At 41.6% G+C, this 27,491-nt stretch overlaps 4 protein-coding genes, 2 non-coding genes and 1 pseudogene across 9 annotated transcripts; 6 read left to right on the top strand and 1 right to left on the bottom strand.

Annotated features, from left to right (window-relative positions):
- Window positions 1–21: 21 nt before the first annotated feature.
- On the bottom strand, window positions 22–5,626 carry chchd7 (coiled-coil-helix-coiled-coil-helix domain containing 7). The gene is made up of 4 exons (XM_048266458.1): window positions 5,483–5,626; window positions 4,542–4,677; window positions 3,723–3,821; window positions 22–999 (listed from the first exon to the last, which is right to left on the bottom strand). Exons 1-4 carry the CDS (start codon window positions 5,536–5,538, stop codon window positions 895–897), a joined length of 396 nt encoding a protein of 131 aa, XP_048122415.1. The 5' UTR covers window positions 5,539–5,626; the 3' UTR covers window positions 22–894.
- A 339-nt stretch (window positions 5,627–5,965) lies between these two features.
- On the top strand, window positions 5,966–13,564 carry plag1 (pleiomorphic adenoma gene 1). Of its 2 annotated transcripts, XM_048267026.1 has the most exons (3): window positions 5,966–6,097; window positions 10,902–11,234; window positions 11,550–13,564. In XM_048267026.1, the coding sequence occupies exons 2-3, from the start codon at window positions 11,002–11,004 to the stop codon at window positions 12,607–12,609; spliced, it is 1,293 nt and encodes a 430-aa protein (XP_048122983.1). In that variant the 5' UTR covers window positions 5,966–6,097; window positions 10,902–11,001; the 3' UTR covers window positions 12,610–13,564. The 2 variants fall into 2 exon arrangements, with proteins under 2 accessions (XP_048122983.1, XP_048122985.1); XM_048267028.1 differs by lacking the exon at window positions 5,966–6,097 and having other exon boundaries at window positions 6,505–11,234.
- A 1,387-nt stretch (window positions 13,565–14,951) lies between these two features.
- LOC125309910 lies at window positions 14,952–16,672 on the top strand (annotated as a pseudogene).
- Window positions 16,673–17,473: 801 nt separating this feature from the next.
- Window positions 17,474–18,957, top strand: rps20 (ribosomal protein S20). The gene is made up of 4 exons (XM_048265978.1): window positions 17,474–17,627; window positions 18,068–18,167; window positions 18,345–18,418; window positions 18,730–18,957. The coding sequence occupies exons 1-4, from the start codon at window positions 17,625–17,627 to the stop codon at window positions 18,910–18,912; spliced, it is 360 nt and encodes a 119-aa protein (XP_048121935.1). The 5' UTR covers window positions 17,474–17,624; the 3' UTR covers window positions 18,913–18,957.
- LOC125310055 lies at window positions 18,210–18,280 on the top strand. Its single transcript, XR_007196235.1, has one exon. It is a non-coding gene; the product is annotated as a small nucleolar RNA U54 (small nucleolar RNA).
- LOC125310054 lies at window positions 18,560–18,630 on the top strand. Its single transcript, XR_007196234.1, has one exon. It is a non-coding gene; the product is annotated as a small nucleolar RNA U54 (small nucleolar RNA).
- A 3,035-nt stretch (window positions 18,958–21,992) lies between the features above and the next one.
- zgc:56231 (uncharacterized protein LOC406257 homolog) lies at window positions 21,993–27,421 on the top strand. Of its 3 annotated transcripts, none has more exons than XM_048265975.1 (19): window positions 21,993–22,147; window positions 22,250–22,387; window positions 22,824–22,919; window positions 23,015–23,134; window positions 23,213–23,351; window positions 23,488–23,672; window positions 23,860–23,956; window positions 24,064–24,231; window positions 24,346–24,457; window positions 24,714–24,776; window positions 24,885–25,022; window positions 25,245–25,410; window positions 25,510–25,689; window positions 25,890–26,029; window positions 26,191–26,356; window positions 26,448–26,586; window positions 26,689–26,759; window positions 26,895–27,014; window positions 27,099–27,421. In XM_048265975.1, exons 2-19 carry the CDS (start codon window positions 22,256–22,258, stop codon window positions 27,330–27,332), a joined length of 2,466 nt encoding a protein of 821 aa, XP_048121932.1. In that variant the 5' UTR covers window positions 21,993–22,147; window positions 22,250–22,255; the 3' UTR covers window positions 27,333–27,421. The 3 variants fall into 3 exon arrangements, with proteins under 3 accessions (XP_048121932.1, XP_048121931.1, XP_048121933.1); XM_048265974.1 differs by having other exon boundaries at window positions 21,994–22,163; XM_048265976.1 differs by lacking the exon at window positions 22,250–22,387 and having other exon boundaries at window positions 21,994–22,163.
- Window positions 27,422–27,491: the final 70 nt, after the last annotated feature.

The raw sequence follows: 27,491 nt of genomic DNA, 5'->3' as shown, positions 1-27,491 counted from the left end.
TTTGAGGGTTTACTTCAAAGGTCAGAGCCACTGTATAAAACTTTATTTTAGATGTTATATTTTACATCTTTACATGGTAACAGTTGTAAAAACTTGTTAACGCATAATTTAGCAGTTCAACAATTTAGAGCATTTGACAAGCTGAACTTCGAGCCATATTTGATGTCATATTTCACATAGCTTTCTAAGCAACAAGTGTGACATTTTCCGTGTAAATGCTTATAGATAATGAGAAACAGGTTCAAACATGTACAAAGTCAACAAAACAAGTACAAGTTCACATGTTCCATATAGTTTATTATGGTCTTCAGCAAAGCCACCAATATGGTGATGTGTTGGCACTAATAAGGCCGCATCTGGTACCAGTTCCTCCTTTGTTCCCGGGGGACTTATAGGGGGTTAGACATTTAATACACAATACTTCACAGCAGTGGTATTGTATTTTGAGAACCCCCCTGGTCGCCTCAATTTCCAGACAATTGTCAATCCATACCGATGCATTTGAAAATAATATATAAACCACAACAAACATACACACATACAGTAGGCTGTTGTTATCAGCAACATGCACTTCTTTACCACACTCTTTACCATCAGTACGAGCTTTTTATGACCATCAAAATACCCCTTCACAAGGCATGGGTCAAATCAACTATCCATGATGCAAGTATGCAAAGTCCAATCAGCAGGTGACACACTCCTCTCCTACATTCATATCCACAGCATTCCCACTGTTTTGTGTTAAAGATGGCCCATAAGGTTCAACCAGAAACAGGGTCTGAACTGTGCTTTCAGTGAAATGTGTCCACAGTCACAGAGACTGTCACTGAGGAGTGCTCAGTTAGATGCTGCTGTGTGGCTACAGCAGCTTGGTTCTTCCTGTAGGGCTTCTTCTCAGTAGGGTTTTCCACCCAGGGCAGCAAGGATCTCCTCACGTTCCGCTGCTGTCGGCATGTCTGGCTTCATACCATCCCGCCGACGCTGAATCATGACATTGTGCTGGGGGTGAACAAATTAAAATGCACATCCACCATGGTATGAATACATACAAAAGTACATGCATACATAAATACATATGTGCATATATGTGTATATACATGCATAAATACAGACACACACATACACAGCCATGCACACATTCATACTTATTACAAGTTGTACTAACAACCCCTCTGTGGATAGTTCTGTGTAGCTTTCTGTCAGTACGTATAATGTTTTAATAATAAGTTCACGCTGCACTTACAAGAGTAGCCTAATAAAGGGAGTTGGAAAATGTGACCACATTTGTCTGATCATTTCGATCTCTGTAAAGCAGGTGTGTTTGTTCATCAACATATATACTACAAATAACATTTAGCATTTCGTAGTCTATTTTATTAACAGTGCACTTGAAATACCCATGTGTGTCAATGATGAATGAGTAACATTAAGTCAGTCTTTTCTGTAAGACATGTTACAATAACGAGTTATTAACTCACACTAAACTGACGGAACTTTCCGCAGCAGTTCCTACTAAGAACCATGGGCATGTTTAAAGTGAGTGGAAACATAACACTATAGCTAGTTATTAAGACACTGGAGAAACCAGTGGGAAAATATTTTCTCCATGAGAATCAATTTTTTCGAAATGCAGGAGACAGACAGTCGCCTACTCAAGCTCTTGCTCAATTGTTAGAGGTGAGCTAAAAAAGAAAATATATTTACAACCCTGTTTCCAAAAAAGTTCAGATGCTGAGTAAATTGCAAATAAAAACAGAATGCTATGATTTGCAAATTATGTAAACCCGTTTCATTGAGAATAGTGCAAAGACAACATATCAACTGTTGAAACAGACAAATAGTATTGTCTTTTTGTGAAATATATCTTCATTTTGAATTTCATGGCACCAATGCATCTCATAAAAGTTGGGACAGGGGGGATGTTTACCACTGCGTTGCTTTTAACAAGTCTGTAAATGTTTGGGAACTGAGGAGATCCATGACTGGAGTTTTGAAAATTAAATGTATTCAGCTGCTGGACAGTCTGGGGTCTTAGTAAATCGTGTTTTTTTTTTATTCCCACAATGCACCCAATGTGACAGGTCTGGACTGGAGGCAGGCCAATTTAGCACCTTAGGGGTATCCTATGAAGCAAGGTTACTGGCTTACCCAGGTAACTTCAGGAGTATCCACTGATCTCCAAACAACACGCCACTTTAGAAGCAATAGCTGCTCAGTGCAGTGTGATGATGAAAATGATGCGGCAGGCTAGTCCATTTTGCTTAAATTTCATTGCAGCAACTCAAAATGGTACTCAGTAGTTCGTATGGACCCCACATGCTTGACAACACTGGGGCATGCTCCTAATGAGACGGCGGATGGTGTCCTGGGGGATCTGCTCCCAGATGTGGACACGGCAATCACTGAGCTCCTTGACAGTCTGTGGTGCAACCTGCCGGTGTTGGATGGACCAAAACACAATGTCCAAGAGGTGTTCTACTGGATTTAGGTCAGGGGAGTGTGGGGGACAGTCAATGCTATCAATTCCTTCATCCTCCAGGAACTGCCTGCACACTCTCGCCACACGGCCATTGTTGTGCACCAGGAGGAACCCAGGGGCCTCTGCACCAGTACAGGGTCAGACAATGGGTCTGAAGATTCATCCCGATACCTAAGAGCAGTGAGGGTGCCTGAAGGTTATCTTGCCCATAGAGGTCTGTGCGTCCCTCCAAGGATATGCCTCCCCAGACCATCACTGACCCACCACCAAATCGGTCATGCTAAATGATGTTGCAGGCAGCAAAACGCTCTCCATAACATCTCCAGACCCTTTCACGTCTGTCACATGTGCTCAGGGTGAACCTGCTCTCATCTGTGAAAAGGACAGGGCACCAATGGCGGACCTGCCAATTGAGCTCCACAGTGCTGGGCAGTGAGCACAGGTCCCTCTAGAGGCCATCGGGCCCTCAGGCCACCCTCATGAAGTCTGTTTCTGACAGTGTGGTCAGAGATATTCACACCAGCGGCCTGCTGGTCATTTTGTAGGGCTCAAGCAGGGCTCCTACTGTTCCTCCTTGCACAAAGAAGCAGATACTGTTCCTGCTGCTGGGTAAAGGATCTTCTACCACACTGCCCAGCTCTCTTAGAGCAACTGGCTGTCTCCAGGAATCTCCTTTTGAGACTGCAATGGGAGACTCAGAAGTCCTGGCAATGGAACGAATTGGTGTGCCATTCTGGAGGAGTTGGACTACCTGTGCAACCTTTGTAGGCTCCAGGTACTGGCTTATGCTATCAGTAGTGACACTGACCCTACCCAAATGCGAAACTTGTGATAAATCAGTCAAGAAGGATAAAGGGGAAAAATTATCAGTTGCCACTGATAACCAAAACCATTCCTCTTTTGGGGGTCGTCTCATTGTTGCCCCTCTAGTGCACCGGTTAACTTTGATGACACCAAAGCAGGTGAAACTAATTCACAACCACCTCTGTAACGTAACTGGCCAGACCAATAGCTTACAAGTTTGATAGACTTGATGCTATACTCCTATGAAAAACTGTTTTGAGAAGTGTATACAATAATTATTATAATCTATGCTTTTCGCTGCAGACCTACAATTTTGCTGGTTGATGACTTTACAATCGAAGTAGCAACACTAACACTATGAATCAAAGGAGAGCAATACATGTTTTATTTCATAGAGGGTGACTGGCAGAGTCTCATTGGTAGACTACTCAATACTCACCCAGTACTTTCTGCATTCCTTGTATCTCTGGAAGTAGAAACTGCACATGGACTTGTCATAGTTGTTTCTGTTAAGGCAATTCTGGGAGCCATCACTCTCCTGCAGATGCCCACAACCACAAAAATATGTTAACACAAACATAAAACTGTGTGTCTACTATATGTCATAACACAGCCTAATTTGCAAGTTACTTATTGACACGACTACACATCACGTTTTAGCATGCATCCTAGCATTTTATTTGCTTTGCTGAATTTCACTACCTTGTCTGGGTAGAAAGTTGAATAAAATTATGGCTGTGTAGACACTGTTATTTGTCTTAATGTTGCATAATTGCTCTGTAGGTTCTGTTGCCTGTCTATCTTGATTTTGTTTTGCGTTCTGGATTTTCACTCTGCCTCAATTGCCGTACTTCTGTCAGTACACTTTGACACAGTGCACTGTGTGCTTACTTATGTATTGTGTGAATTTCAACAGGATGGTGCTGTCTAAAATCTAACACCAACACAGTGCACTTCAATGTGACTGTTGAGGGTGAAAAGGGTCAATCATTCCAAACTCAACATTTTAACCGTTATGACAGCATCATCCGGCTACCTGCAGCGCACTTCGTGTTGCAAGGATTCCTAGTCCATCTTCCTTTCCTGATCACAGATTCCCCCAAATCCTACATCCTGTCCCTATTCTGAATGAGGTGTCTACTGACCGCATAGTAGGTTAGGGACATGGACCATCTTCAGTAATATCATATGATTTAATAACATATCTACTTTATATGTTAAACACTTACAGAAACATCTGGGGTTAAAACTCCCCTACCTCGATGCAGGGATTGGCATCTTGGTTGCGCACCCTTCGAGCATCGGCGTTCATCGTCTGGCAGGCAGCATCGGCGTCCAGACGAATGGAGAGGCGAGGTAGAAAGGGGATCACGTAGAGGCCAACTGGACACGTTCTGTGGGGTCATTGTGAATATAACACATGCAAAAGTTACGTCAGGGGAAACCATTACTTGAGGTCGGAAATAGCAGACGGAATAACAACACTTGGACACCCATGTGACTTAACAGACTCCATAAGTTAACGTGACATTTCTTCAAATCAATTTAAAATGTGCTAGAAATGTTTCACAACAGTTAACCTGACATTAGCGTTAGCTAACATTTGAGCTACAAACGTAATCACAGAGCAGGGCTAACCTTCTCGTTTTACACTTCTTAACTGATCGACTAACTGTTACATGGAATTTACAACAAAACCCGGCTGCAGTCAATACAATGATTCACCAAAGTCACCTCGTCAATTAATCGTCAGTGCACAGCACAGCAAAATAACTCTGACCTTCAGCTATCTTGCTAACACAGTGTAGTGTAGTGTTGTTGCTTAATGATAGCTTGCAAGCTATTAGCAAGGGCAATTCAGCTAACTTGCTCTGACGGAACTAACATTGAGATAACGCCAAATAGCAAACATGTAATGGTTAATTTTAACAACATTTTACATATTATATTCCACATTATGTAGCTAGTTCTGTAACACTGGTGTTCAACTTCCAAACAGGCTGCCACAATTTCATGCACATACCATTGAGTTAAGGTTAGCGATAGCCAATATATCAGTTATGTTGCTCTATTTTGCAAGGCCCTTTATTGCAAGCCTTTTCGTCCAATGTGCTGCGAACTGTAATTTGGGAAGACTTGGCTACGTAGTAATTTATTAACAATATATAACTTACATGTTAATACTAGAATGGTACCCACCTCGCATTGGCTGTGTCGTAGTCGTTAGCAGCAGGTCGTAGGCTACTCTGTACCATGCTCTGTACTCACATTTCTCTACCCCTCATGTCCGATCAAACGTCATTCTAAACACTATACAACTGAACTTGGGTACGCCTACCGATGACCGACAGCAGCTAGCCTACCAACCCGCGTGTACGTTCTGTAGGAGAAAGTTGCGGCCACACAATCGACTGACATGCCCAAGAACCAATAGAAAGGCTTACAGCAGTATGTTAGCCCACCTATTGTTATAAATGAAAGTAAAAGGGAGTCAATGCGATTGACAGAATCGCCAACGAGTCCTAAAATTGAACATTATAAAAAGGGACCATCGGTGACAGTAAAATATAAAAATGACAGGGCGTTTCACAAATCAAAAGTAAGAGGAGGGCGGGACTGCCTGTGGGCGTGGCCAAACTGTATGTTTGGCTGCACCGCAGCGCATACACACAATGGCTGCTGGAAAGAGGGGAAAGCAAACAATTTTCAGGCCCGCCGAGTCCAGCAAAAAATATGAGAAAAAAATTATTAAAAATTCGGAAAATAGTTGAAACTCAAGAAAAACACCGTAGAAAGGATGTTAACGCTTCTGCGGTGAGTTTGGCGTGTGTTAACTAAATTGTTACTGTCTGGTTGAATTAAAATATCGGGGTTATTCAAATTATGAGAGAGGGGTGAGCTAGGGAAAAAAGTTTGTGTTAATCAGCGCCCAGTTTAGGACCAGAGAGAAAAGCAGCGGAAGACATAAATATAAAGAAAATTAAAATAAATTGTGTCATTAGTTTGTGTCAAGTCACGTTGCATGCAAACGAATGTCAACACTCGGGGGAAGCGACTGAGTCGTGAAAAGTTGAAGAAAAGTTTTTAAATCTTGCTTAGTTTAAGTTTTTATCTGAATATAATAACAACCGCGCTACGAGGGTAGCCGAAGCAAACGCACGCGCATTTTAATGCTATAAAAATGATTATAAAATGCATGCTGTGAACACGCCGCTTTAATTTTGACATGTATGTGCACGCGAAATGACTGTAAACATGCTGTAATCGATGGTAGCAGGTTTGCATGTTCGAAAAGTGCATTTAAAGATAAAAACGTTAGTGCATTAAAATTTTAATTAAAACCATAAGAGGTTATCACACGAATTATTGTCATCGGTATTGTAGTAAGCTAGACTGTGGAAGAGTTGATAGGCTAAAAGAGGTGCGATGTAGCTAAAACGCCAGAAGTAGGCTATCGAAGTGGAGAAGTTGCTTGTCAATATCATAAACAACCAAAATGGAGGGAGACGTGTAGGGAAACTAATTAGGCAATGTTAAACATTCTCTGTCGACATAGCTCATCAGTCTAAGCTTCCCTGTCAAAGAGTCCTTTAACTTTAAACCAATGGACATATAGTGAGGTCTGAAATTGCTGCTGTTTGCGTTCTAATTCGGTTCCTTCATGACGCGGGCTTGTGGCGTTCTTGTATAGGTTGCGCCGTTGAATATTGGTCGGTAAATAACCATTTGTCATGCGGAGTTGCAAGAGAAGTACTTTCTGATTGACACTTTTCCACAATAGCCTATATCGTGAGAAAATGTATAGCCATATAGATTACAGTCAGCATCACACCGCCATCGCTTAGTGCACGCTTTCAGGGATGCAAGAATCTGGTAAGGAGAGACATATGTTCCCTTGTGCGCGAGATCAATCAGAGTCCGAGGCTATTTGGGAAACCAGACCACTGATGTTGAGTGACAATCTCTGAGTGAAATCTGTGAGTTAGCCTATAGATTGGCAGTTGGCGAGAGGATTCCCGGTGGTTTGCCATGGAATTTTTCGTGTCATCATAAAGTCCTGTCTTGCACGCGTTTCTTGTGCAACCTCATGTTTTCTGATGAAAATTGTTTTGTTAATTATAAGAAGATTTAATTAGAAGTATGTGGCCAATGCAAGTTCTCAAGAAATGCATTAAGATCAAAGTATGTGCCCTCCTCTGTCTTACACCAGCTTATTTGTGGCTATTAGGACAAGTTTAGGCTATTGTCCCGACTTCTCCATACGCTTAGGGTATAGCAGGGTAGCTGTAGGTTTGAAGGAGTAATGAGACCTATGGTTTCTTAAAGAGACAGAGGCACCTATCTCCCCCACCTTCTGCTTTGTGAGATTCATAGTCATTGCTCATTGACTGTTAAGTTCCACTTTCATTTCAAAGTTCCATCTAGGCTATTTGCTTATGTCTGAGGTTGTAGTTTTGTTGATGAGACAGTACAGAAAATAAGTCAGGTTGATGAGACTGTACAGAAAATAAGTCAGGTTGACATATTGACATTGATTGTTCAAATAAAAGATAATTAAGGATACAGGGTGGATTGTGGGCTATGTAAAGAACAGTTTCTGCATTAAAAATGTCGAATTGATTAGACTGTTGGAAGTTATTTGTAAATCAGATGTGACAAATAAGATTTATTGTGACTAAAATTAATAATTTTATTGTTTGTCTTTGTTTGTTTGCTTTCCAAACAAGATAAGAAATATACATATATAATTAATTCCATGATGTCTGCTGAAGCAATTTCAAGTATTTGCTGTTAATTATGTTAAGAACATTATCTGGCCTTTTCTTAGATTGTAAGGATATTTTAGGATTAAATTATATCTTGTGTTTGAAAGCTCTACTTTTTGCCCAGACATATCATTTATGGTATACTTATTTGGCTTGTCTGATATCTTGTTTAGTATTGATGGTTAATCTTGTTTCGTAAATGGTGCCTCATCATCCCAAAACCATACTCCTTGATATACATGCTGTTGTTGCAGAGATGTGTGTTCAGATGTTTAAACCTTAAGTGTTTTTTGTTTGTTTATTTTGATGTTTAGGGGTAAAGGCACACAAAAAACTTTCTTTTAGACATTGCATTAGAAACTTGCATGCTATTTTAGAAATATGTAGCGTACACTAATGATCTGGAATTACTTTAATTTTTAATAACACATTTATAATACTAATATAATCTGTAAATAATCAGAATAATGTAACTGCTGTTGTTTTACAGTATAGAATATTTTTAGGATTTAATAGGCTAATAAATTCAAAGATTATTTGCAAGACCTGCCTGAAACAGTTTATTTATAGAGAAATCCTCTTATCCAGTATCATACATTCACAAAGTATAATTTTAGACTACAAGACTAAATAAAAGGTGTATTCCACAAATTCATATATAGCCTATTTGCAAATAAAACCCCATTTAAAAAAAAAAAATGGAAATGAAAACAGAATGTGATAATCTTCAAATCTCGTAAACCCATATTTAGTTGCAGAAAGATCAAATGTTGAAACTGATATATTTTACTATTTTAAGGACACTGCAGAAACAACAGACAACATATAAAATGTTGAAACTGACATATTTGACTATGTTATGACAATTATATGCTCATTTCAAATTCGATGCCAGCAACATGTCTCAAAAAAGTTGAAATGGGGCAGCAAAAGGCTGGAAAAGTTGTATAAACACAAAGAGGAACATTTCACAACTAATTACGTGAACTGGCACGTGTACGTGAACTGGAACGTGTGTGGGCAAGTGCAATAATATAAGAATAATGCTCCTCAATGTGAAATTACAAAGAATTTTGGGATTTCATCATCTATATTAGATTATCATTCAAATATTGAGCGAATTAAGATAAATAACAAGACAAGATTGGATGGCTGTGATCTTCAGAGCCTGATGGCACTGCCTTAAAAACAAACCTGTTTCTGTTAAAAAAAAAAATATATATATATTTGATAACCACTGTCTATGAACACATTTTGATGCTCCATCCACAAATGCTGGTTAAAACACTACCATGCAAAAAAGAAACCATATTTTGACATGATCCAGAAATGCCGCCGTCTTAACTCTGCTCCAAGCTAATTTAAGATGGAACTGAGGCAAAGTGGAAAACTGTCCTGTGGTTAGACCAATCAAAATATGTAATTCTTTTTGGAAATCATGGACTCCGCATCCCCCGGGTTAAAGACAACTTGTTTTTAGTACACAGTTCAAAAGCCAGCATCTATGATGGTATGGGTGTGTTAGTGCCTATGGCATGGGCAGCCTGCACATCTGGAAAGGGACAATCAATGCTGAATGATATAGAGGTTTTTAGCAACAGCTGTCATTCAGACAATGTCTTTTTCCAGGAAGACCTTGAATGTTTCAGGAAAACATTGCCAAACTGCGTTCTATGCCTATTACAACAGTATAGATCCGTAGTAGAAGAGATCAGGTGCTAAAATGGTCTGCCTGCAGTCCAGACCTGTCACACTGAGTGCATCAAGGAATGAAAAACACAATTATGAGGACCCCAGACTGTTGAGCAGCTGACATCCTATTTCAGGCTAGAATGGGACGACATTTCATCCTCAAACCTCAGTTTCCAATAATTTACACATTGTTGTTAAGAGAAGACAATTGATATATTGTCTTTGCACATATATAGGGTTAACATGATTTGAACATCATAGCATTCTATTTTTATTTACATTTTACACATCATCCCAACTTTTTTGGAAACGGGGTTTGTTCTTAAATTTTGTCCACAGTTCAAAAGTCACAACTTTTAGTCTTACAAAAACTCCAGGAACATATAATGTTGTTGTTGTAGTACTTTTATGTACAGACATGTCTAGAGATTAAATTTATATGCACCTTCATAGAAGTTCAAACAGTATGTGTGAATCAGTTTCTCTTTGTTTTATCTTGGCTTTATGGTATTGGTAACTCATATAATGTTACCTATTTGCCATAATTGCCTATCAAAAATGAAATATAAACTAATACAATATTTATTCAACAGTTTACTGAAGTGTCATAAAGCTTATACCTATCCCAAATTTAAACTGCTCATTGTTGGCTTTTCTATTAGGTTAAAAGAAACTTACTAAGGACTATTCAAGTATAGAGCTCAATGACCAAAATATATGCACCACATTAATGTCAGAATGGTTGCTAGGCCCAGTATCTGGTGACTTCACCATTATTCTGTTTACTAAAACTTCAACTCTGTCACTGATTACGTCACAGTGATTTCCATCAGGCAGTGAATTTCAGTGTAAGGGGGGATAACTTGCTCGAGCAAGCTTTCCCGACATTCATATGATTCAACATTAACCCACAAACTCACCTACAGCTGGTTCAGATGATTCACTGGTGTCTGTGATGTTTTCATATGCATGCTGTCCTTTGTACTGTTTTTCATCACATTCCTATAGCCACAAAATGATAGTAAGGAGTTAGTGACCACATTTAGTCTTAAAGTAAATCTTACTCCTCCTCCTCTCTGTCCCACTTTGATCCTGTTGATGTTTTGTCCCCAATTTTATACATGCCCACTCTCCTCTCTTTTCTTTGTTCCTCACTTTAGGTCGTTGGCTCCTTGTGGTGTTGAGAGTTTAGGGTCACTTACACTCTCAGCATTGGGGCACAGTGCATGCTACCACTCGGCCAGCCTGCCCTAAGTTGCCATGGCCACAGTCACCCCTGGCGACTGCCCTCACACCACAGACCGAGCCAGGGTGAGGAAGAGGAGGGTGGAGGGCAAAGGGAGGAAGAATTTTCTATGCCAGCTGTGTGAGAAAGCCTTCAACAGCGTGGAGAAGCTCAAGGTGCACTCGTACTCACACACTGGCGAGCGACCTTACAGCTGCACTCACACCGACTGCACCAAGGCCTTTGTGTCCAAGTACAAACTGTTACGGTACGATTGAAAGTATACATATATACATATTTGTGTAGATATTATGAAAGTATAGTGTAGCATAATCACCATTCTTGAATGCTGCCAGAGACAAACTTGTCCTCTATTTCTTTACTCATTCACATTTGTTTATTTTCATGTTTTTGGATTAAAAATAATAGTTATCATGATAATACTTCTGTGGGAATTCAACCCATGTCAGTCCTTTGTCACAGTTAACAAAACTGCGGTCCAAAATACTTGAAAACATGGAGTGCAGTCTTGAGGTCACTGAGTTTAAACTGGGGTCATTGAGTTCATTGTTTATATCCCAAGGCACATGGCCACACACTCACCAGAGAAGACCCACAAGTGCACTTACTGTGAGAAGATGTTCCACCGCAAGGACCACCTAAAGAACCACCTACATACCCACGACCCCAACAAGGAGGCCTTCACCTGCAATGAGTGCGGCAAGAGCTACAACACCAAGCTGGGCTTTAAGCGCCACCTGGCCCTGCACGCAGCCCACAACGGCGACTTGACTTGCCAGGTGTGCCTCCAGCCATACCCCAACACTGCCCTGCTGCTAGAGCACCTGCGCGGCCACGCCGGCAAGAGCTCCTCGGCCGCCAAGGAGAAGCGGCACCAGTGTGAGCACTGCGAGCGCCGCTTCTACACGCGCAAGGACGTGCGCCGCCACATGGTGGTGCACACGGGCCGCAAGGACTTCCTGTGCCAGTACTGCGCCCAGCGTTTTGGCCGCAAGGACCACCTGACGCGCCATGTGAAGAAGAGCCACGCCCCTGAGCTGCTGCTGGCCGTCAAGGCCGAGCCGGTGGAGCTGGAGCCAATCGCCTGCCAGCTGCCGGCTGCCCCCTGCGAGATGGGAGGTGGCGCTGTGAAAGACGAGTTGTCCGTCCTCAGCGGTGGTGTGTTTGGCCCCTCCCCCCCATTGACGCTGCGCTACCCGTTGGGCACTTCCTCCTACTCACCTCCTCCACCCCTTAGGGCGGAGCTAGAGACCTACCTGCTGGAGCTGCAGGGTCACTTACCCTCTGAGCCCGCCCACTCAGAGGACCTGCCCTTGCCCAAGATTAGCAGCGCTGCTGCGGCGACCAGCGACTCCCTTAGCTCGTCGTCGCTGGAGTTCTCCCAACTCTTCAACTTCCTGCCCCTCAATGGTCCCTGCTATAGTCAGGCAGCTGGGTCAGCACTTGGGCTCTCCTACCCAGCAGAGGAGGGGCTGTCCCAGGATCCCACTGCGGAGCCTGTCAGTCCCCTACACACTCTCTCCTCTACTTACACCCCGGGTCTCAGCACCCATGCACATACACACTCGGCCAGCCTGAGCACAACCACCACCCTGCCTCGCTTCCACCAGGCTTTCCAGTAACATCCCCCCTCCCCCAACACACTCACACACACACTCCAATACAGTTACGTACAACTACAAACATTACCAGTCAAAGAACAGTCCTGATGCCAGTAACACATGATGTGTCATCACAGATATACCATATATAGAGATTTATTTTGTGCTTTATCAGATATTATTCACAAACACATCTTCTGAAGCCTGTATCATACATTTGCCCATACCAGCTCGTGCCTCACACACAATGCCGTTTTACCCCCATTTCTTCCCATATCTGAGATGGTATGGCTCATTGCCGGCTGGCCCACTTCCAGAGGGAGGGCAGGAATAGAGAATGTGGTTGCAGTGAAGTGTTTCTCTGATAGAATCAACCTAGACTCTAGTATTTTTTTTTTTTTTTTTAATGAGATGTTTCCATTTAGCACTTTGAACTTTTAGTGATGTGAGCTCCATCACAGCTAACCAATTTAATGTTTTGATGGTTTTCTTTTGTTTTTCTTTTTTTTCTGTTTGTATGTGAGTCACTCATAAGTTGTTTGGTACTAAAAGCCAGGCATTTGATTGACAGTTCTGATTTCTACAAAGCCAAAGCTGACCAAACCCAGAGCCGCAGAGGACCTTCTTACCAGACCCAGCACTCTCTCCTTTCTTCAACAGTCCTCTCCTCTCCTTATTTCACACCTACTCTTTCCTTCCCTCCTCTCCTGTTGACCTCTCTGGCCATTTCTCGATGCTGCTGTTCAGACTAGTAGAAAAGGACGTTGTTCTGCTTCCGTTCACAACCAATAAAGGGAAAATAGGTCAGACATTTTACTTCAAATCACAAACATGCAAGAACTGAAACTGTAATGAGTTTTTAACCAGTACTTAAAATGTTTTGCACAGATCTCTTCTGTAAGCAGCAAGTGGCACACACACACACACACACACACACACACACACACACACACACACACACACACACACACACACAGTTGTCTTATGCACAAAAGGGAATCAATTTATGAAGGAACCCATACCCACAGTCGTGCATGCTGTTGCACTGATAAGAGGAATCAATCAATAAGTTAGACAATATACCTGTATGTCTTTAGGACTGACGGTGATGGTCCTTATTGGATATTCCGCTTCACTCTCCAAAATAAACAGCAACAGCTCTACCACAAACTCGGCACAGTTCAGTACAACTTTTAGCTTAGAGCAGAACACCACCTTTGGAGGCACTGTGTCGCAGGATGTTTAAGTGTCTGAAATAGGAGAAAAAACATTTTAGTTGTAAACCTGCTGGAAGAGGTTGTGTGTGAGTGTGTATGTGCATGTGTGTGTGAACAGTTGCAGAAGATTTGATTTGAAATGAAATGTTTGATACGCCTCTATATTGGGCAGTTTTCAATATAGCACTTTCAGAAAATCGAATGCCTTTTTTTCTCAAATATTTTTTGTTTATTATGCTTAAAGGTTTAGATGTCATATTTAGCTGGATGTTAGCGTGTACAGTATATGCTAAATGTGTGTGTTTTTTACAGGTACAGCTCTTACAGTGTTAGACTCATTTTGCTTTACTTGCACAAAATGTCTGTGTTTCTCAGAGAAGTCGGTTTGACAGGACTAACAGTTTCAACAGATGTTCAGGCATGCCAGCATGCATGTACAGAGAGCACATAGTCATACCTAGTGATATGTACATGGTGCACAACAAGTAATAATTTCAAATTAATTGAGTACTAATTTTCACAGCTATTAAAATTTGGATACAATTGCATCATGTCAGTTTAATGTTTTTTATATATATAGGACAGGCCTGAACTCATTAAACTTTGGAATAAAAGCATTTTTGGACAAAGCCTCAGGAGCCTCTCACTATGCTGCAGAAACCTGCACCAGGCGTTCTGCTGCAGTGACACAAACCTGAGATTTCATTGGAACTGGCTGTTTTCCTGTTTCTCTTTTATGAGAGACACAGACACATTAGCAAATCGTCCTCTCAGTTTCAGTGGTACCGGTGTGTGCATGTGTGTGTGTGCGTGTGTGCAAGTGTATGTATGCAAAACATTTCTGCAATATCTCTTGTTTTGGATCAAGCTGCTAATGGACACTCCTAAACCTTCTGAAGGTGCTACAGACCTCTTGTATCTCTTTTTTTATTTCACAAATATCTCAAACTGTGCTAAAGGTCAGTGTGTTTGTGTGTGTTTGTGTGTCTGTTGTACTGTGACTTGCCTGTAATTTGGCGTCATTCTCTCACACACCTGCCTGCTTGGGAGCTCTGCATTACCATGGCGATGGGCAGAGAGGCCCTCTGATCTCTTACCTTTGATATGAGACTGAGGAGGAGATGCTGCCAGAGGTTGCCACGGGAGATGAGGAGGATGGTGATGGAGAAGAACAGAGGTTGGGAAGAGGAAATAAGTAGATGGCATTCCAGCCATCAAGTTGCTACCGTTGGTGCATTGTTGCAGATGTCGTGGTCGACTTGTAATCAATGTTTTTGTTTTCGGTGTTCATCATATTTCAGTAATGCCATCCTGTGACAATGAACTTCTGTTGCTAATCTTGTATATTTTACTTAAATGTATTTTACAAACTACTGTTGTATTTGTATAAATATAGGCCGTATGATTCATATATATATATATATATATATATATATATATAATATATAAAATATAAAAATATATATCTATGTGTGCGAGCGTGTGAGTGTGTGTGCGCGTTTGTGTGGGAGTGTGTAAGGTAGAACTCAACGCTGCAGTCTCTGCTGGAGTTCCTCCCGGTGACATCATCCAAAGAGACGGTTATTTATTGGCTGGCTGGGTGAGCCAGGTTTGGGTTCTGACAAGTGACTGGCAAGGAGAGCCAGAAGTGTGTTTTGACAGATGATTTGTTGGCTGGGTGAGCCAGGTGTGTGTTAGACCATTGCTGCTATGTGAGGAGAGCTGCAGCCTCCAGTCCAGTGTTACTGTCTACAGTGTACTGAAACTCAATAAATATACAGAAGGATTATAATGTCTGTCTATGTGTGCAATACTTACCTTTTTCAGGTGTGTGCTTTGTGTTGCATGTTGGTGATGTGTTTCACATTTTACGCATTACGCACTAAAATACGCACGAGTCTAGGTAGTCAGTTGTCCAATGATATATCAATCTGAGGCACGTTATCACATGGGATGATGTCATTGGATGAAATGAGCATAGATATATGAAGTCATGTGATCGTGACAAAGGACTACAGACAAATGAGCAAGACAGGTAACACAGGTTGGCGCTTTAGTCAACCTTGCCATCTCCAATTCCAGTTACACAGTTATTGCATAAAGACTTTTAGACATCAGTGGAGCTGGGAAGGTGCAGCAGTGCACTGGTCAAGTATGCTGGTGGAACCCCACGTTAGCGGTCCCGACAGTCCCAACACACACATTCCGCAGCAAAGTTGCCAGCAGATTATGGTCGTCCGTCAATCACTGGAGCGAACTACACTGTTTAGAGCCTCTTGGGTCTGGTGGGTTCGGCTCAGTTTACAAAAGTCTATACTTTAACGAAACTGTGTCGCCGTGAAAAAGGTGAAGAGTGGCGTCCAGTCAAAGTTTCTGGGCAGAACTGAATGCGCACCTGCGCCATAAAAACCTGGTCCGAGTTATTGCAACCACCACATTCATTCTGGCTGATCAGGAGAACACCGATAGTACTATTGCCTAGGGAATTTGCTGGAAACAGAGATCTGCAGCATGTTATCTACGGGAGTGCAGAAGTGAACCACTGGCAGAGAGCAGGTGCATGAAGTACTCGTGAAGTACGTAGGCCTATAGCTCGATGTTTCGAGTATCTGCATGAGCACATCGTAGTAGCCTACACCTTGACGTGAAGCCCGCCAAAGTAATAATCTCCGATACCAATTTAGAAGCTGACTTCGGTTGTTCACTGAAGCTTGAGCACTCCAGAGACCTGAGCCCTCTCACAAACCACCGAGGTGGTACCTATACACACTGGGCGCCTGAACTGTTGAAAGGTGAAGAGGTTGAAGACGGTCGTGCAGTCATTTGGCATCACGCTGTGGCAGGCATCAGGAAACAGCCGAAGGTGATAGATAGTGCATCCTTTACGCAGTTGTGACTTGAATGACGGTGGAATTGTCGGGGACTCTCGGGGACATTCGGACAGACGTCTAAAGCTCTGCTGACACACCCAATTTGCGCATTATGCCTTCTACAGAAATGCGGTAATTAATTAAATATTAGACTGCATATTGTACACATGTCAGAGGTTTCATTCCCTCCATCTAAAAATCTATAGAATCTGTTTTAGTGTGCAGGTTAAACTTTACAGTCTATGTCTGCCACTAGAGTGCGCCACTAGCTGCAGTTTTTCTATTTCTGCCGTTTGAGTCAATTTACTTCTGTAATAAATACTGCATGTGACAAAATTAACCATTACGATACTCACTAAATGAAACTGACTCCTACTAATATTTCGATGCACCATTGTATTTTAAAGTTAGTGACATTAAACATTTAAAATTAGCTCACCTTACTAAGGTAAATGGCAAATATGTCAAATTTTATACAACGCCAGACCGTGTACATTTTAGACACAATTTAGAAGAGTAGGCCTAGGCTATTCATGGGTTTCATCAGGTCCCTTTCCACAGGTGTTCACACAGGTGTTCACAGGTGTTCCATAGACAGTAAAATGAAACCCATGAATACCAGGGGAAAACCATAGGGGGAAAACCTTTATTTTACTGTCTATGGGGAAACTTGTCAATACCAGAAAAACGTGAACGGCAATACGCCTAATCAACAGTAGGTGGCAATATATGCTACTAACGTAAAAACTTTCTCTTGAGCAAGCGCCAAGCGCCGACGAAAATATGTCAAAGGTTGTGCAGGCCAGTACCCGGATGCGGTGTATAAAAGCCAGCTCAGGCCTACAACCATTCTTTTCTATCGGACCTGTGGGGACTGTGTGTACTACTTCCTGACTCACCGCTGTTCGCTACGAAATCTGACGAATAAGTCGGTCAGGAAATCTTAAATATGGTGAGAATAACATATCTTCTTTCAGCTGTTACATATAGTCCATAAATTTGGTGCTTTTTCGCGTCTGGTGCATTGCCGCCTCCTATAGTGCTAACGTTTACTACCTTAAGCAACAACACGTGCTAGCTAGCTAGTCCACCAACAGCCCCGTAGAGGTAGGCTATTTACGCGCTGTCTAACAACTACTTTCCTGGTAACTGTTCTCTACTTTCTGAATGCTGAAATGCCAAGACGAGGGACTACTTGGTAGCACTTACTGCGCATTAGCTTAAGGCATACTTTCATTGTTTCCCTTGTTAAGTCGCTTTGGCTAAAGAGCGTCAGCCAAATGTGGTGTAAAAATATATCTTTGGCGTCGACAGCCATACTATTCAGTGTAACGTTATTCGTCTTAAACTAACTGCAATTTTAGTGTATTTTGAACTCGTGTGTTATTTTAGGCTTATAAGGATACTGGCAAGGCTCCCGTGGAGGCCGAAGTGGCCATTCACCGCATTCGGATCACTCTGACCAGCCGTAACGTCAAGTCGCTGGAGAAGGGTAAATACACTAGCAGCTAACTTGTTAATGATTTTGATGCACGGGCTATGAGGATGACCTTTTCTTGTACGAACTACTGAATGAGTTACACAATACGCTATTCTGAGCCTTCATCAGTTAAAATGTAGCTTCACCTTCTCGTTAGTGCAATGTTAACGAACCTCTTGTTCTAAACAGTGTGCGCGGACCTGATCCGTGGCGCCAAGGAGAAGAGTCTGAAGGTGAAGGGACCTGTTCGTATGCCAACTAAGGTAAAATTGGTGCCTCTGTCCTGTGAAAAAATATTGTGAATTGCCTTTGTTTGGTAGTGGGTCAACGTGGGTTCAACTGATTACTTAAAATTGATATCGTCACATGGGTGTGGTGTAAATGTTAATGAGCGTTTGATGCACAGGCTATGAGGATTAACTTTTCTTGTACGAACTACTAAATGAGTTACACAATACGCTATTCTGAGCCTTCATCAGTTAAAATGTAGGTTACCTTGTTAGTGCAATGTTAATGAACTTCTTGTTCTAAACTGTGAATTCATGATCATTCACTTCACCTCTCTCCTATACAGACCCTGCGCATCACTACCCGCAAGACTCCCTGTGGTGAGGGTTCCAAGACTTGGGATAGATTCCAGATGCGCATCCACAAGCGTCTGATTGACCTGCACAGTCCATCTGAGATTGTTAAGCAGATCACCAGCATCAGCATTGAGCCTGGTGTAGAGGTTGAGGTCACAATTGCTGACGCATAAGCAGGACCTACAGTCAAACATCAATAAATGAAGAGGGGAAAAACATATATTTTGTCTGCTTAGTCATTTCAATCGCTCTTCTGGTGTAATGTTGCTCTAACTTAATTTATAGAATATTTGGTGACTCACTAGATCAGGGTTCCCACGGGTCATGGTATTTCTGGAATATCATGGAATTCTATTCCAGAAATGGAAAGTTATTTTTATATATATATATAGCAATTGTATCATTTTTGTGGTGAAGTCATGGAATATGAGGGAATTTTATTAATACAAATATTTTCATGCTGAATTGGTGTATATCTGGTTATTAGCTTTACTGGGTGCTTGAGTGTGCCAACTGTTTATTTAATGCCCAATAATTCATCTCCTGCTCTAAAAAAAGTAAAAGATTCTTGAACACTACGTGGGTGCTCTGAAATCATTCGTTGGTGTATATAGTGCTATTCATTATATGGCAAGTCATGGAAATTTACATTTGTTGGAGTGGGAACTCTGATACAATGGCAGCAGGGCCTTTGGGGTTAAAGATGGTTTGGTCCCATTCCTGAGCCTTCACCTATTGTGCGTAATATCAATCTTTCCCTAGGCCTTTTCAACTGACTACATTAATGGCACTGGGTTGGCTGAGCACAGCTGATTTGAGAAACTGAATCACTTTGGATAGTTTTTGATGCTTTAAGGTAGAGCAAGAGATTTACAGGAGCAGGGAGAGAATTTCAGTTGGGACCTAGTACATGAAATTAGTATCTTCAATTATGTGTAAACTCCCTTGAAATGGTAATGTAATGTGCAGTTAATTTACTAGCAGCTAGTATCTATTAACTAATATGGTGAAGGTCTCAAAAATAATTCAGGTCTACGATGGTAAATCATGGATGGAAGTTAATTGTACAAAATACATTTTTCCACTTATTTAGCATTTAGAAGGCCTGCAGCCAAGTCTTTTTTTTTGTTTTTGTGACTAGCATTGACTGCACGTTTTTAGTGCATTTCATACAGACAAGTCAGTAGCTAGTATATAATGTTTGTAAACCTGGAACACTCAAGGCTGGAAAGTATTCACAGCGCTTCTTACAGTATTTTTATTTATTTGATTTATATTTTTGATTTTTTTCTCATCAATATACACACAATACTCCAACACCCCACAAAAAAGTGTTGAGTGTTTTGTAAATTTGTATATATATATAAAAAAAGCTCTGGTGCATTCTACTTTTGACCTAAGGACAAAACAAAGACTGAACTATTTGGCCACAATTCCCAATGGAAGAAACCAGGCACTGATGTTTGTCCTTCTTTATGCTTCTCATCTTCTCAAAGGAACTCTAGATCTCATTCATAGTGTTCATTGGGTCCTTGGTTACCTGTCTGACCAAGGCCCTTTGTCCCGGATTACTCAGTTAGGCTGAGCAGCTAGATCTAGGGAAGACTGTTGGTTGTTCCAAACTATTCCATTTAAGAATGATTGAGGTTACTGTGGTGTTGGGCACTTCCAATGCTGCAGAAATGTTCTTGTACACTTCCCCAGATCTGTGTCTTCACACAACCTTGTCTCGCAGGTCTCCAGACAATTATTACAGTGCATGAAAATGCAATGTTCTGTTATCCGAAGTCTTCTTCTTATTATTCTTCGTCTAATTCAGCTTTAACCGTTTAACGTAGAAACTTCGTTCAAACTTTGTAACGTAGGTCTTGAAAAGGACACATGGGGAATGTATTTTTCACTTTTGTAAACTTTATACTTTTTGAGATATTAATAAAAAAACAAGCTTATTTTTCCCCATAGACTTGGGCTGATGACATCACAATGGGCTAATTAACTTGATTTGCTGTATCAACTTCCAGCTGCTCAACTAGGACCCATCAAAGGGCCAGTTAAACTGATTGCACCTGTATCAACTGATTTTTGCTCAACTAGGCCAACTCTCTCTGTCTCTCCATTCTAAAAGGGTATAATGCACATTCCATCCAACTTTCTATCCATTCATCCTCTTCAAACCATTCACTCATCCACCCATTAAACTATCCCCCAACATCCATTAAACAATCTGCCTATCAACATCCATTGCACTATCTAAATTCAACTTTTAAACTATATACTCTGTCTCAGGCTTTAAGCATACAATCTGGCTCTCTTAAGACTACAGATTCTGTTCCTATTTCCTCTGCCCACAACTGTTTCAAAATAAATGTCCTCACTACAATAATTCACTATTAAATAATTTAACTATTTAAACTACTCAACTATTTAACTGTTCAGACATTTCAACTGTCAGTTGTTATCAACTATGACTCCTGCCAACTGTTTCGAAATAAAAGTTTGTTTTGCATTTTATGTTAATATACATTATGTTTATATTTTCATGCACTGATAATTTCCTCGAAATTACATTTTCTAGTTATATAAAGAGATTCGTGCCTTTCCTAATAATGTCCAGTAAACTCATTAGGCACAGGTGGAATCCAATCAAGTTGTAGAAGCATCTCAAGGACCATTGATAGAAATAGGATGCACCAAAGCTCAATGGCAAGTGTCATAACAAAAGGTGTGAATATGTATGTAAATGAAATATATTTCAGTCTTTTATTTTTTTAAACATTAACAAAACACTCCAAACACTAGATTTTTTGTGAGGTGTTGGAGTATTGTGTGTAGATTGATGAGGAAAAATAAATAATTGAATCCATTTTAAGATGAGTCTGAAACATAACAAAAATGTAGAAAAAGTGAAGCACTGTGAATACTTTCTGTATGCGCTGTAGTTTGCCTAGTCCAAGGCCTTAATGTTAACACAAGGTAATCCTATAAATTGATCAAATATATAGCCCTCATATTTCTCAATTTCATTTTTGCCCTTTTTAGATATATAGGACATTGAATAGAAATATCCTCACCTGAAGGTTTGCATTGTTTATTCCTAGTGATTTTGTGTTAAAATGCATGTCATGGACTGGCCACACCTTTTTTGACGGGTCCATTGTCATTGCTCTGCACTGGCAATTTTGAGTTAAGCCAGGTGAAAGTGCTAATGAGTTTGATGAATCGGGCATTTGGATTGGGTAGCCTACCATTGGACTGGTGGATTTGGTGGAGTATGCACCTAAACGCTGTCTGATGGCCGAGAGTTGAAGTCTGAGGGCTCAGCTTGTTTGTGTATTTGCTGAGTTGACATACTAAAAGTAAATAGCATCATCCCTTTTCTGGAATACTGTCAAGCTTGTTTGACCAAAGGTATTGTGAATTCTTGGTAAGTTCAGCAAGCAAACACATACAGCATTTTATTGTCACTCCAAATTGCGAGATCCTGTGATTTTTTTCCCCCCCCCCTTTCAGACCATTATGGATTTGACACATGAGGGAAATATCCTTGAGGCAATGGAGTCAACTTGCAATGACTTGTTTGAACCATGTGAACCGTGTCACAAGGCTTTACCAGAACTCTCGGGCATCTCCTCCATTGCCTCTATGCAGGTACTGGGCTTTGTTCATCACCAGGCCATGATTCCAAGTAGATGATTTAGTGGCAAACCTAGGTCAGGTAACCCAGAGGAACTTGTAAACCTAATAATAGAATAGCCTGGGGGGTATTCCAAGTATGTGGTTTAGTGACAAACCTGGGTTAGTTAACTCAAAGTAAGTAATACTTGGAATACCCCCCTGGTTGCTTCATTCTCCAAACTAAACTTCTTTTAGAAGGATTACACGTCCTCTGGGTTAACTTACCCAGGTCTGTCACTTAACCACCTACTTGGAATACACCCCAGGTCAAGTCTGAAATACTGTAGATGGTCCACTTTTGTCAGCCGGAATAGATGATGAAATGATGGCCTTCAATGAAAGACATTTTTAGAAAAACTGTCTTTTTTTAAAGTGTGCTGTGTTCAAGTTATACATTTTGTTGCCGCAGAGTGAAGTGATTGATGGTCCAGAGCAGCAGCAGCTGCGAGTGTATTTGAGGGTGAGACCGTTCTCTAAAGAGGAGCTGAATAGTGCTGAGGACCAGGTGGGTACAGAAGTGCATTCTCCCGTGATCCTGGATCATGGAGGTACCCTCGGCCGGCCACCTCGTCACCAGTGTCTGTGGCTTATCTCTCTCAGGGCTGTATTGTGCTGGAGGATTCAGAGACGGCTGTGCTTCATGCGCCCAAAGGCTCTGCCTCTATGAAAAACAGTGAAAAAGGCATCGGCCAATCAATGTATAAGTTCAGCTTCACACAGGTACTCCTCCTTTCTAGTATGAGATTAGAGAGACTTTGACTGTGTTCTTCATAGCATATCTTTTGCTGTTTGCTTTAGATCTTTGCTCCGGGGGTGGGCCAAGCGGAGGTCTTTGATGGTACTGTTAGGACTCAGGTGCAGGACTTTCTACAAGGGAAAAATTCATTGCTATTCAGTTATGGAGTAACCAATGCAGGCAAGACCCACACTATCCAGGGTAAAGAAAAAAAAAAAAAAAAAAAACACACATTTCTAATTATTGTTTGATTTGTTTAAATGTCTTGTGGTCTATAGGGACTATTGTTAGTATAAAAAAATGTAAATGACCTGTGATGTGATCTGTGATATCGCAGGCTCAGCCAAGGACCCTGGTATTTTGCCTAGGGCATTGGATATTGTATTCCAGCACATCAGTGGTCGTCAGTATGTTGTCATGGATCTGAAGCCCTATCTCGGAAGCGATGTTCAGAGGCTTGACTCAGTCCAGCTGAAGATCGAGAAGCTCAACAAAGCTGCTCTCTTCAGCCTTCTTCGAGAGGTTTATTTCTGTCACACAGCACTTATTTCTGTCACAACACATTTAAATGTACACATTGATGCATTAAAGTTAGTGTGTAATTGACATTATGCATGTAGACGTTACGCATTTTAGATCATTTTAGACATCTGCAGCTTAATAAGTGAAATATACCGGTAGTACTTGAATGTAATGTGTCTGTCTTCAGTCTGATGCTGAGCCCCAGAAAACTGGCAGGTCTAGAAGCAGCTCTTCATCATCTGTCTCTAGTTTGTCTTTTTCCAGCATCTCGTATGACCAGACAGGTAATAGTGGCCTCCAGAATTCCTCTGTTTTCCAGCCTATTTGCGTTTAAACACTTGTCTCATTTGTTTTATTCTCCTTTTTGATTTATTTCTCATTTGCTTTCAAGAATCATCTGCAGAGGATATGCATGTCCAGTTCTGTGTGTGGGTGGCTTTCTATGAGATCTATAATGAGCAGGTCTATGACCTTCTGCAGTTAAACAACTCCTCAAAGACCAAGAAGCGCCCTTCTCTACGTGTGTGTGATGACAGCAATGGCAATTCTTATGTCCGAGGTGTCTGCTAGCCTCACACATTACATTTTGTTTTATTGAATGATTTTCTGTAATTGTACTGCAGGTTGTTTCATTTTGGTGTGTGTGTGTGTGTGTGTTTGTGTTTGCTTGCAGATCTAAGATGGGTGAATATCCATAATGCTGATGAGGCGTGCAGGGTTCTACGCGTTGGGAATAAGAACCGTAGTGCTGCTTCTACGAAGATGAACCAGTCTTCCAGCAGAAGGCACAAATCTATCTATCTATCTATCTATCTATCTATCTATCTATCTATCTATCCACTAAAACCTAAACAATAAGAGAAGGCCCATGATCTCTGATAGAATTGGAGATACTTCTGTTGTACAGCTATTCAAGGGCTCACACTATACTGTACCATGGTAAAGTCTGTTTTCATGTTAAATGAATTGATTGTTACAAAGAGGTGGCATCTTGACTGATTCCCACTGAGTCTTGCTTCCTGTTCTGCTTTTCTCTCCCAGCCACAGCATTTTCACCATCAAACTCCTGCGGATTGATGGAAATGATGTCCAAGGAATATCTGAGTGAGTAGTAGTGAGCGCCTGCGGGTGAGGTAGAGGTAGGTGTGGGAACAGGGTGACCGGGTTCCTTTAACTGACCTGTTCTCATCTCTGTCCCCGGCGTTCCATCAGGCTCTCTCTGTGTGACCTCGCCGGCTCTGAAAGATGCAACAAAACCAAGACATTTGGGGAGCGTCTGAAGGAGGCAGGAAACATCAACACCTCTCTGCTCATCCTCGGGAAATGCATCGCAGCACTGAGAAGCAATGGGTATTGACAAGTGAACATCACTCTTCAAAAATGTTCCAGCTTGATTTTTAGATTTTCTTTTGAGGTCTTGTGGTGGTAGTTCTCAAATGTAACAGATTTGTTCTAAGATAACTTGTATCTCTGTGATTTGCAGTGTGTACAAGATGCACATGATAAGATCAGTGGGCCCATTGATTGATTAGTCCATCCATTTGTTCTCTGCCTGTGTGTGGATGTTTTCAGGGTAAAGAGCGGCTACGTCCCGTTCCGGGAGAGCAAGCTGACGCGACTCTTTCAGGGTGTGTTCTGTGGGAGGGGCAGGGCCTCCATGATCGTCAACATCAACCAGTGCGCTTCCACCTACGATGAGACCCTCAATGTCATGAAGTTCTCTGCTGTTGCTCAGCAGGTGGTACTATAATGCTTTTAATTCCCATTAAACAGTTTTACGATTGATATTGATAACTGACATTTTCCCATGAATTTCCCTGTTGCCACTGTAATGCAGGTGGTCCAAGTGATTCAACCTCGTTCTCTTGAATCTCTGGCTCCCCGTTTGGTTGGACGGGATGGCAAACCACTAGTGAAAAATGGGGTGATTGACCAGCAGGCTGTGGACAACTACCTGTCTGAAGAAGAGCTGCTGGATGGGGATGATGACGCAGATATGTCCATTCTGCCTCAGGAGGTAGGCCCTTGCATGGACATACAGACATACCTTTTGTTTCAGGAGTTTATGTGGGTGTGGTGGAGCAAAGTCATTGAATCGATGGGACAAAGTTAAGTTTAGGCAAAGAAGTCTAGGTTAATGTGCCTTCGTTCTCGCCCTTTTGATGCTACTTTTTCATTTGTCTGATCCGTCTCTTGTCTACCCGCCTGGTTCTGAAGGAGTTGCTTGGCATTATTGAGAGTCTACGAACCAAGCTGCTTGCTGAACGGAGGAAGAACCTTGTGCAAGAGATTCAGATCCGCAAAGAGATGGGAGATGCTATGCTACAACAGCTCATGGACAGTGAGGAGCAACATAGGTGTGTGTGTGTGCGCATATGCTAACATGAAAGCTTCAGCAGGCATTGCATTTGTTTTTTGCCTTTACTTATAACTAATAACTTTAAAGTGTTTCAGTTGATCATTAGTCAGGTTGACGATGTACTTGACTTGTGTCTGTGTCTTTCCGATCTGTTGTTAGTCAGCAGATGGCGAAGTTGAAGGAGAGTTATGAGGAGAAGCTGGAGAACACGTTCAATTTGTACAAGGACGCCCTCAAAGAACATGCCTACCAGTGTGCTGTGGAGAGAGTAGAGGAGGACTACATCCCCATAGAGGAGTACAACACTGCACAGGACCGTGAGAAGGTAACACAAATAAGCAAAAGGCAGTGTGCAACGGAAGTATAAGCATAAACTATTTGTGTAACTAAACTGGCTCTGGACTGATTACACTCAGGAGCTCAAGACCAGGCTGAGTGAGGTGGAGGAGAAACTGCGTCGTTCTGAAACCAGTTCTAGAGTGGGTTGTATGTTCTCCCCCCTCCAGGAGAGTTCCACCCAAACCATGCATGAAGGGAGCCCTGCGTCAGATGCGGGTGTGTGTATTTGACGACCTGTAGTGAAATCAACCGCCCCCCTCCATAAGGCTCATTTTGTACAGAATCTGTGCATAATCACTCACTGGTCTTCTGTTTTAGATGCTGAGAGATGTAAACTTATGTACAAGGAGAAATGTGCAGTGGAGAAACTGTGCTGTGAAAAACAAGAGGTGGGAAAATAGAGTTAAAATGAGAACTGCATTCATACCAGTGTTCTGAGAAGGTTGATGTCTGCTTTTTACTTGTCATTTCTGCTTTTATTTTTTTCTACTTTTCTTTTTTTCTTCCTCCTCATCCTCCTCCAGCTAATTGTGACCCTAGAGAGTAGGATCTGTGAGCTGAATGACACACTGCAAGAGGCTGGAGAGAGCTACATGGAAAAGCTTGCTCTGGTTCAAACTTTACAGAACAAACTGGCATATCAGGTAACACTATGTTTATCTTAGGTTAATGAGACTTCAGTATTGTAAATTTGTTTTTAAACTTTTTAATCGCTTCTGTTTCTCCAGGAGAGGGAGACCGAGCGCCTGCAGTGTGATGTCACAGAGAAGGCAGCAGAGTTGACCTCCCTGCGGGAAGAGTTGGCCAAGCTCTCGCAGGCCCCTGTGGAGCCGTCCAGGCCGCGCCGAGGCCTCCTGGCAAACTTTAAAGAGTCGGTGACATCGCCGCGCAGTGCAACTCTGTGCCGCACCCTCAAACGCTCCGTCAGGTCTACTGCATCACTGAAGAAGAAGCCTGTTTGAGCCACTGGTTCACTGCTGTTTTAACTATTTTAAATGGACTATAAATGCTTATATACATGTTTTTAATAAATTGTTGATCTTAACCTTTACATTGGACTTGTATTTCATTTTTTTTTTTTAAATACAGTTCAATCTTTGTGATTTTTGACATTATTTTAA

Source organism: Alosa alosa, chromosome 16 (assembly GCF_017589495.1).
Source record: "Alosa alosa isolate M-15738 ecotype Scorff River chromosome 16, AALO_Geno_1.1, whole genome shotgun sequence".
NCBI lineage: Eukaryota > Metazoa > Chordata > Actinopteri > Clupeiformes > Clupeidae > Alosa > Alosa alosa.
The sequence above is the reverse complement of the archived record's forward strand: the minus strand, read 5'-3'. Positions and strand labels throughout refer to the sequence as shown.

Coding starts and splice junctions, on each gene's coding strand:
- rps20 (XM_048265978.1), top strand. Junction 18,168..18,344: donor CGTCAAGTCGCTGGAGAAGG/GTAAATACACTA, acceptor TGTTCTAAACAG/TGTGCGCGGACCTGATCCGT. Junction 18,419..18,729: donor CTGTTCGTATGCCAACTAAG/GTAAAATTGGTG, acceptor TCTCCTATACAG/ACCCTGCGCATCACTACCCG.
- chchd7 (XM_048266458.1), bottom strand. CDS start 5,538: ATGGTACAGAGTAGCCTACGACCTGCTGCTAACGACTACGACACAGCC. Junction 4,678..5,482: donor TACGACACAGCCAATGCGAG/GTGGGTACCATT, acceptor ATGACCCCACAG/AACGTGTCCAGTTGGCCTCT. Junction 3,822..4,541: donor ATGCCAATCCCTGCATCGAG/GTAGGGGAGTTT, acceptor GGGCATCTGCAG/GAGAGTGATGGCTCCCAGAA.
- zgc:56231 (XM_048265975.1), top strand. CDS start 22,256: ATGGATTTGACACATGAGGGAAATATCCTTGAGGCAATGGAGTCAACT. Junction 24,232..24,345: donor TGGCAATTCTTATGTCCGAG/GTGTCTGCTAGC, acceptor GTTTGCTTGCAG/ATCTAAGATGGGTGAATATC. Junction 26,030..26,190: donor GACAGTGAGGAGCAACATAG/GTGTGTGTGTGT, acceptor ATCTGTTGTTAG/TCAGCAGATGGCGAAGTTGA.
- plag1 (XM_048267026.1), top strand. CDS start 11,002: ATGGCCACAGTCACCCCTGGCGACTGCCCTCACACCACAGACCGAGCC. Junction 11,235..11,549: donor TCCAAGTACAAACTGTTACG/GTACGATTGAAA, acceptor TTATATCCCAAG/GCACATGGCCACACACTCAC.